Raw genomic sequence first — 10,144 nt, 5'->3', positions numbered from 1 at the left:
CAAAAATCTCGTTTCCGTCTTTATTAATTAACGAATTTATTATTTCTTTACCCTGGTTCTTTTTTTTTATAACTGAAATTAAGTCGTTCCTGAAATTAAGTCGTGCTACGAGCAGCTATTAGCGTCAGGGCGACAGTAGAAGAAAGAACCTGTGAGACGAGAGTACTCTATTGGACGAACTTGGGCAAGATTTTCTAGTGCGCTGAGTTTTCACGCCTCTTGGTACTATCATCTTTGAAAATGGTACGCATTTAAGATATTGAACGTGTTAACATATACCGTAAAACTCCGGTTATACGCTATCCTACTAATAAGCCCCTCCGGCTATAGGCCCATCTACCTGGAACAAAAAAATGCTTCCGATTATAAGCTCCCCTCTGCTCGATTACAGTACTGAACAGGGCTAAATGTTGCTTTATTTACGACTTTTCAACTTGAAAACGTATTTCGATAAAAGCTATCATGGCTCTAAAAAATAAAACTTAAGGTAAAAGCTGTTAAAATTGATGCTAAACGTTTTCGATCTGTTCCCCTACATACGCTCAACGTTCTTATAGTTCAGATAACACCAGTTATGAAAGTTTAGTAAGCGTATTTTCTATGGCATGGTATAGAATAGTTACACAACACTTTCTCGTGGTATACATACTAGTTATGCAACGCTTTCGAGTGGTATACTTAACAATTATTCCATGAGCCCGCGTTGGATACGAGGTGGTAAATAGCCAACGAGGCGCGAAGCGCCGAGTTGGCTATAACGACTCGTATCCAACAAGGGCGAATGGAATAATTGTTTTATTAAATTCTTCTCAAGTTTAAATCGACTGGACAGTTCATTTTGATGTAAACGAAGTGATAGTATGAGGAGGCGCGAAAATTTCTGGCGCGGTGTTCACTTCTTGAGTTGAATGAAACATACGAGAAAAGCGAGCAAGAGAGTTTTCTTCAGAAGATTTTCCTCAAACAATCCCCTCTAAAGTCGTCTAAATATCCTGGAAATTGTGCCGGACAACAGTCAAGATTTACGAGAAGATCCGAAGCAAAACCTTTTCTGGAAACTACAAGTCTTGTGCAAGTCGAACGAAGCAAGTGTTTACATTGTACTTCTTTACGGCTCCGGTCCACGGCTGTCATCAAGACTGCTATATTATTTGAAGCGAAATTGAGCTCAAAGTGGAACAGGTTTATTGAAGTATGAAAGGACAAAACCAAGATTGAAAGGTAACAAACCTTTCTGAAGTGCTGAGCCTAGTTTTATGACGTACACTGAATGAAACTGTGTCAGTTTGCCGTTCTTTCGTAAATTATTTGCTGCTTTTCTACTTTTATATTCACTCGCTCTTGTTGTGCGTTCAGTTTAAAAGTATTATTAATTACACTTTTCTCATCTATCCTTTTGTTTTGCGTAGTTAAATTTACTATGGCATTTCTGTGTTTTTTGTAGGCACCGCTAATTATTTCTTGTTCATAAAGCTCGCCAAATTTGCTGTTCAAAACCATTTTTTTGATGGAACTGTCGCTTCCCGCAGAAAAATTTTACGTTGAGCGGCACTTGCCGCACTCATTTCCCATATAAGGTCAAACAAAGGTATACGAGCTGATAACCGGGATTCAGTAAACCAATCAGAAAGCTAGAAATGCAATATCCGAGGTTGAGAAGTTAATAATGATTAATATTTGAAATTAAAATTGAAATTGGCTTAGTACCACCAATTGACTACCCCGAAGACCGAGTTTTTATTTTACGGAAACTTTCAATGAACCGTTAAAATTCAGCTTTGGAACATCTTCACGTTTTGTTATTATATATGGTTTTCTTGCAAAATAAAATGAACTACTTGCTAAAAATGGTGAAAATTTAATAAGCACTCAGCCTCGAATAAGCGCCCACCTCAAATAAGCGCCCACTCTCAAGGTCCAAAAATTTAATAAGCGCCCAGGGCGCTTAATCAAATAAATATGGTAATTATTATGAGTATTAATCACTCTGGGGATTTGTGCCCTGTTTGTTTGCAGGACAATGATGGCTTTATAATTTTGGTTGGTGCCTCATTTCTCGGTATAGTGGTCAGACATCAAAGCGTTGTATAACTAGTATTTACACCCCAGGGAAACCATTTCATTCATTTCAGCAGAGTTATAGAGTTTACCAGTTTTTATTTGTTATCGTTTTTCGCCTACTCTTACACTGGTATCTTACTTTGTGAATTAAATTCGAATTCCATTAATGTTCCATTATTAAATAAAAGGTTCTTTAATTTGCGGGGTTCTTTGTGAACAATGGTCAACAATTATCTCCAACAAATCCATGAATTCAGTCAATCAGAGGCTGAGCCTATCATGTGTTGGTTTAATTGTTTAATTATTTATGCAGTTCATACAAAGTAAACCACAACATAAAGTGTTTGAAAGAAAATAGCTATAGTTTGATCAGTGGAGTAATCATTCTGGGTTATTTTCCAAAATTAAATCCCTGCTTTTTATAAGAATTCTGTGCAAGGAAGCTGCCATCTTTTACAAGGTAAGATAGCTTATCATGTCAATATTACAAAATTATTAAAATATTACAAAACAACTTAAATAGAAATTAGTGGCGAATGGTTGTGAAAAAATCGAGAATTAATTACAGACTGAGTCCGTAATGTGGTAATGCCGCTCTTTAACCGAGTTAAACTTATTTCCACTGAATGTATATGAGGGCACATGAAATGAAAAAAGTGGACCCACTAAGCTGTCTGAATAGAACGCTGTGTTTTATTATGTTTGTATAAAGCAACAATATTTTTGCTGTAAACGTCGGCTACCATCTGTCTTGATTATGTTTTTGAACTAAACAAAGTTATCGGCCAATATTTTTAATAACTGTTGAAACAGTAAAACTTGCTTCCAAACTGCTGAGTATATTGCAAGCAAAACTGTTTTCCAACATTCTTTAAGTAGTGGTGTATTATTTATACTGGGGTTTCCCGGTGAATTTTCGAGTCATCCGTTTAATAAGGATTTTATAAACATTCTCGTCAAAAATTCGCTTTTCCGCCTGAACAGCCGTTAGTGTATCGATTCGTCGTTAGCATGGTAAGTGCATCGATTCGAGTTGTCTTCGCCCGTCGAAATTTCGCAAGTGAACTTACACATGCGTATCCGTTTTCATTTTTTCATTTTCCTTCCCTTTCAATACTTTTTTCCAGTCACACAAAACGTTTTTCATTTAAGACGAGTTTCCAGTCTCTAGTTCATCCGTCCATGACGTAGACGTAAGAACTAGTCTTATCTGCTTAAGTAATCAGGACGGAGATTTTTTTGTTACACCGGGAAAAAGGCTGCTATTGCGTTCTACGGCTTCCCATTTACCTAATTTGATCGTCTTCAAACTATAAAAGTTTTGAATTTTAAGACAGTTTTACCCGGTCCTTAAATTCACGTTTGACGATATTCTGTCAGATTTTTCCGTCTTCTAGTTTGAAGTCTCTAATTGACTGCCTAATAAGATACATGTAATTTGATTCAGCAGGCAGGATAACTGACTATACAATAATCGAAGAAGAAAGAAAATGTCTCTTCCACAAACAACTATTACAGACGGCAGCAGCATGGGGCAGAGCAGGTCTATTAGCTGCCACTCCTTTAGCAAGGAAAGTGAATTTAACTCTGACGAAGAGATGAGTGAAGTGAAAGAATTCACCAAGGAATTTGTGCTGAGGCAACCACTGCCGACATACCCACCACGTGTTCCTAAAGCACCAGCTAGGCGCTATAAACAAGGCCTTGCTTATGCTCCGTGTCCAGGATGTTTTAGAGTGAGGCATGGATTCCAGGTTTAATAATGCATCTCTATTTTATTTGATAAAATACATATGAAAAGTTAGGTGCCGGTGATAAATGTTGACCGGTAATATCTGCTGAAAAAGGGAAAATTGATCTCTAAAAATAAAAAAAAATGTTATAAGAACCGTAACGTTCGGTTCTCAAAATATTTTTTTGGTTTTTTGACTTTTATATATGATTTAATCCTGTATTTTTAAGAATAACTATTATTGTTGATCGTGAAAAATAGTTTTTCAGCATTAACCACTTGTGACGTCATCTCTTCTTTTCCGTGATCAGCTGATTGAGCGCGATGGGATGACAGAGATACAGGCATACAAATGTCCTCTTTCCTCGATGTTTAGGCGGTAACATTTTCAAACAAAGGCAAATGAAAGGCCAGCAAAACCACACAAGAAATCCTAACAAAACCTGAAAACAAAACTAAACAGATCTGAAGAGCAATAAGCCAACACAACAAAGTAGAAGGAGTAGTACCTTATTAGACTTCAGCTAATGTGGTTCCAGTTGTAGAGGATGAATTCACAAAGGCAATTACCTGAAGGAAGATAAACAGTTCGAGTTAGCGGGAGGTTCGAGTTGCATAGCCGGGGTAAAATTATAGTAAATGCAAGAGCTTTATCTAATGGAAATTAATTTTGCCGGGGCCTTCATGTTCCAGTTGAAGTGTCGGAAGTCAACTGTATTTTCCGACTTCTGGGATGGATCAGTCCAGAATTGGATGGGGAGCTGCTGGCTGGGGAGAACAGAAGTGTTGCATTACTTCTCAGGCTGTCTCGATTTTGAATAAGAAAGGAATTGTAAAAAAAAGTTTTAAAAAAGTTTGGCGGGAGTCCAGATCAGTGATGGGGGAGGGAGGTGGTTCATATCCGCTGGGGATCCGAGTCCGGCATAATAGTTCATAATAGCGGTGCCTGGGTATCATCACTTTGTTTACTCTCGGATTTAAAGAGTAGCTTATACAGCTAATATCTCCGAGCATTTCACAGAAGCACAGTACAAGTGGCAAAGACCAGACCACAACACCGGGAACCCCATGCCCTACTCTTTAAGATGAGTGTGTGGGTTCTTTTACGTCCCCTACTGACCATAACACTGAAGATGCAGGAGACGGGGCCTACGGTTTATCGTCCTTATCCGAGAAGACTAGAATATCTAACCATTTGCAGGTATTATTGTAAAGGCAGTATATTCTCCTCAGTTATTTTAAGACCCTAAGTGTTGGTCCGGTCTGGGACTCGAACCCGAGACCTCCCGCACTGTAGTCCGTCGCTCTAGCAACTGAGCTAACCGGTCGGTCGGCGGGTATGAAACGCCTGTTGCTCAGAATGATATCCTTGCTGTTATATTGATTCGCCCGTTAATATATTACATATAATAGCAAAACGCTGATTTTTTTAGAGGAACAAATACCAACAAAAAGTAGTTTTCTGTAAAATATTTGCCGCGTTGCCTTAGTCCGATCCAAAAAATTAGGTATTCTGGTGTTAACTTAATCTGACAATGATCGCAAAACTCAAAATATATGAAATAACAATAGCACAAATGAAAAGTAAAGAAAAAACGTAGTCAGTTACAAGGCTTTTCATAAGGTTTTAAAGACTAGGATTACAGAGTTTTCATATACATGTATGCTTTCACTTTATGAAGTATTAACCTAGTTTTTTATAAATACCTGAAATTCTCAACATTACAAATAGAAACATTGTTTTCTCTGTGTTACCAAAACAATCAAATTTCGGATATTTTTTATTATGTTGTTTGCGATTTGTTGTCTAATATTATTGTATCGGTCATAATGAAATAAGAAATGAACTTCGTTTTCCTGAATATTATTTGGTGAGAGCTTGTCTATGGTTGAGATTTGAGGTTTTTATTTCAGTTCTAGGTATTCAGATTTGCAGATTTACTTACATCTGTTTTAAAATGTGACATTTAAGTTTTTGTTTTGATGAAATGGCGAGTGAAGAAATGGTTTTGGATAATCCGTGTGTTAAATTTTCGTGTTTTCTGCAGTGCGAAGGCGAATGTGACTGACATTCACTATTTGACCTTTCTGCTCTGAAGCTGAAGGTCCAGCCTCCCGGCAGTTTCCATGGAAACCATAATTCTCTTTTGTGAGCCTCCGCTCGAACTTGAAATCACTGCACGGGGGGATTGATGATCAACTGTTTTCGGTTTTCTAACACCTCTTTGTAGCATCAAAAGAAATGGCAAAATCTAAAGGAAAAGTCGAGCTTCAGGTTAGTACAGCGTTCGTTTATTTTTTAAGCTTAACTTAACTCTTTCTCCGCACCCTGAAAAGTGTCTGAAGTCACGTCTTGCAGACAAGTAAGCTTAGGTCAGCTGTTAGGTCTTGATGTTTATACCGTAAATATTCCATAGAGTTTTAAAGATGTATTTATGGATTTCATTTATAAAACTTTTGAGATATCGATACCTGAGTTTGCAAAAAGAGGTAAAGTAAACAATTTTAGTTGCTTTCTTTATCAATATTGAACCACTTGCCCAGAACAAGACCGAAGCAATGAAGTGAAAAGTGAATCTGTAAACATAACTGAAATTACCTACAAACATGAAGCCTGCTTATTTTTGCAAAGGCAATATATTAGTTTTAATTTCTAAGATTACATTTTGTGTACCGAAATCTCGTGTAAAAACTGTAGTAAGCTTAACCTTCACGCATGGAGCTTATCTTTTATGTTTGACTTCTTGAATCTATGACCATTGTAAGCTAATATAATCAGAATATTGATATCCATATCAAAACGTGTAACTTTAGCAAACATTGTACTTCCTGGTTTGTTTGCCATTCCTTTCTCGCCTAGGTAACCAGTTTTTGCAGTTTTGTTTGAAATTTGTCTCATTAAATTAAAACCTTTGAAGATTATGAAAGTCGAAAAAAACGAGCGCGTATGACCACATTTGGCTTGTCATAAGCTTCACGCAACTTAAATATTGTGCCGCATTTTCCACTCAATTTACATCGTAGTGTTGATACAAAGGTGTATAAAATATTTATAATCTGTCTACCTACCGTGAAACGATAAACAGTTCGATAAACATTAACCATATGTGGTTAGATATGAATAAAATTAGTTAGTATCTTGGCGACCATTTTGTATCCAAGTGATCCTTGAATCCAATATGGCGTACATCAAGAAGAATCCCGAGGCGCTCAAACCATTACAGGCAAGACTTTTTTTGAACTTATGTCTGATTAGATGTAGGAATACATTGAATATATATATCCATGAATTGTGGAATTGTAAGATTTGGAACTGGTATTTATTAGCTCTAGAGCCGTGAATGAGGCATAATAACATTACATAGCAGTCATCGGTTGTCTTTTGTACGAACTGCAAGCGTTGTCTGTTTATTGTAATATTATCGCTGGTTACGAGTTCGGATTCTGTTGCTGTGTAATTCAAGTTAACTGCTTAACCTTTTTTATGAGTAATGACTAGTTAAGAAGTCAGCAGAATGCAGTAAATTGAAATGACTAAATGACTTGTTCTCATGGGAATACAGCGTCGCGCGGGAAATCCGTGAAATACACTTGGTTTAATAGGGATACAATTTTGAATTGATTCTGAATCGTTTATGTAAATTTCTTTCCTGGGATCCTGTCGGGATATAGGCTGTCTCTTTTCCTTTCTAGTTTTGTTATTTATATAATATAGACAAATTCTTGTTATGCTAATTATGCAGCTGCAATTGTCCCGAAAGAGGGCCTTTTTAGGTTGCAGGTAAGATGAACTAATTTTTGCAACAGACTCGAGCTCAGGTGTCAATTCAGGATTACTTTGAGCTTTTGAACTGTGTGAAACTGTAAAAGTCCATGTTGCTTTGATATTCACGTAAATACTACAGTTGAAGCCTGTTATTTCGAACTGTCAGGGGAAACAAACAAAGTTCGAAATAACAGGAGTTTAAAATACCCGGTAGCCAATGGTAAATGACTGAAGGGCAAATCAAAGGGAAATGGATTTTTGTTTGAAATAACAGGGAATTCAAAATAACCGAGTTTAAATTAGCGGGGTTCAACTGTATCTATTATATACGTACCAAGATTTACTCACTGAAAAGCTGCTAAGTAAATTTTCGTTCACAAACCGATGTAAACCAATCAAATGGCGCGTCTCTCTTTTTTCACGTGTGAGGAAAATGATACATCCAACGAGAAGCTGTGTACCCCCGCGGGTACCAAGGGTGCCCAAGGCAAGAGTTACTTCATGTTTTTTGACATGTGAGACATATCAAGTTGAAGTTTTCTTCCAAGGCTGATTGGTGGCGTTTTGCACACAGGCCATTTCTTGGGGTAGCTAAAAAGCTATCCTTTTTTCAATTAAAATAATTCCAACGTTTACCTTGAAACTCCTCGGTATTTCTAAGAAAAACAAAAGTAAAAAGCCCACGGTTCTTTGGCAGAAGAATACGTCGAACGTCAGGAAAACAAAAGCACAGAAGATAAAAGCAAAGCAGACATGACGTTGTTGGATGAATATTATTGACAAGTGAAGAACACGACGAGCGAAAGTGCATAATAGCTCCAGAAGAAATAATAAGCATCTTGCAGGTTATCCCCTTAAGTTGACTTGAACAATCAAAACAAAAAGAACCGAAAAAAGAAGGCTGTGGAAGCAAATACAAAGCTGCTGGACGTGCTGTTGACCGATGAAAATAACTTATTATAATTGCTTGGACTGTTGGAGTATCTTTGTTCAATGAATTCAATGACAATCTCAGTACATATATCATAAGCACAATACCACATGGAAAGTGCTTTGTACAGTATTTACGCACTCGTTGGTCGCCAACTCGTGGGTAAATACCATACTCGCGCACTTTCCATGCAGTATTCTATATGTATTATACAGAGATTCCCACCCCAAGAAAAGTAAAAGGGAATGACATGCAATGTATGCAGAAGCGATGACATTCTACAAGGGCCTTGCTTTTACAGACACTTTTCTGTCACTGCTCATTTTATCTTTACACCATACATTTTTCAATTTGTAACGATTGCATACTGTATTTATTCGAGTGCAGCATTTATTTAAAATTCAATTTATTTCTTGATAACAACAGTATGGTAACTGAACATTTGAATTTTTAAAACAGAAAAAATGTTTTTTATTTCTGTTTTTAAAATGCTTGTCTGAAAAGTCATTTTCAAAATCTTAAAACATTGTTTTTTTTTTTGTTTTTTTTACTTATTACATTATTTAATATACATTTTCTTTTTAAATAATGATATCGCAATAACACGCCTTACAATACCTACTATAACAAATAGCGCACTTACAAAAAATATTACATTATATTACTATTACATTTTAAAGTTACAATCTATTTACAAAGTTCAATTTTTTACTACTAACTCTAATACTAACTGTATGTATTTTATTTTACTATGAAACGAAAAATAAATAAATAAATAAATAGATTGCGGCACAACCTCTGGGCAGGTGGCGGGGTAACTTGGGGGAACTCAGGCACAAAGTGTTGTCCATTTTGCTTTGAATTTCGTCAAACTATTATTTTAAAAGCGATTGTGGGTTCATAGAGAATCTTTTGATTGAGTAAGAGAAGGAAGATATCTAGATTCGGATATGCTGAATTCAACCAGGACAGAAAAATGTGATACTTGGCGATGATGAGGAAATGATTCAGGGCATAAAAATTACTTAAATCTGGTTTATAACCGTAAAAAATATGTGTCAATTAAGGTGATATTTTCTGAACGTTTTTCATTCCACCATGCAATAACTTTTTTCCAGAATAATTGTACCGTCGGACACTCATACAGCAAATGAGGTAAAGTTTCGTATGAAGAGCTACAACGATCACAACTGGGAGAACTTTTCAATTTCATTTTGTAAAGTCTGTTATTAGTGGGTAGAATGTTATGTATGACCTTGTATTGGAAACATCTGAGTTTATTTTCTATTGTAACTTTGAATGGCAATTCATAAATGGCTTTAGCAGGAAGACGTTTTTCTGTAAGCTTAGTTTCTATGTTTGGGGCTTTAAACACTTTCATAACAAGCAGTTCGCGAGCAGATTTGGCGGTGACCTTCGCAAGAGGAAGTTCATTACTGTCAACATCGGTAAGCATTCGTTCGGAATTTAAAATTGATTTTTTCCATTCTTCAGGGATCGCGGTGAGAAGGCCGTAATACGTTAAGAAGTTTACCGTCACACCATATCTATGTTGAAACTCAGACCAGGATAAAAACGTTCTGTTCTCATTTAGCAGATGACCGATTTTAATAACTCCTTTTCTATGCCAAGATGGATAGAAGACTGATTTACC

General features: G+C 36.4%; 2 protein-coding genes across 5 annotated transcripts in view; one reads left to right on the top strand and one right to left on the bottom strand.

Annotated features, from left to right (window-relative positions):
• LOC144630260 (uncharacterized) overlaps nucleotides 1-10,144 on the bottom strand; it is a 147,329-nt gene that overhangs the window by 33,597 nt on the left and 103,588 nt on the right. The window lies entirely within an intron of this gene.
• LOC144630194 (thioredoxin domain-containing protein 3 homolog) overlaps nucleotides 5,938-10,144 on the top strand; it is a 51,761-nt gene continuing 47,554 nt past the window's right edge. For 2 of the 4 annotated variants that reach the window (XM_078488515.1, XM_078488512.1), the window contains exon 1: nucleotides 6,950-7,017. In XM_078488515.1, coding sequence (XP_078344641.1) covers nucleotides 6,973-7,017 — 45 coding nt within the window. In that variant the 5' untranslated portion in view covers nucleotides 6,950-6,972. Of the gene's footprint in view, nucleotides 6,069-6,948; nucleotides 7,018-10,144 lie in introns of those variants that run through there. The other 2 variants (XM_078488513.1, XM_078488514.1) reach the window with 2 other exon arrangements.

The sequence above is a fragment of the Oculina patagonica genome, chromosome 11 (assembly GCF_052425735.1).
Source record: "Oculina patagonica isolate OP01 chromosome 11, crgOcupat, whole genome shotgun sequence".
Classification (NCBI taxonomy): Eukaryota; Metazoa; Cnidaria; class Anthozoa; order Scleractinia; family Oculinidae; genus Oculina; species Oculina patagonica.
The sequence above is the reverse complement of the archived record's forward strand: the minus strand, read 5'-3'. Positions and strand labels throughout refer to the sequence as shown.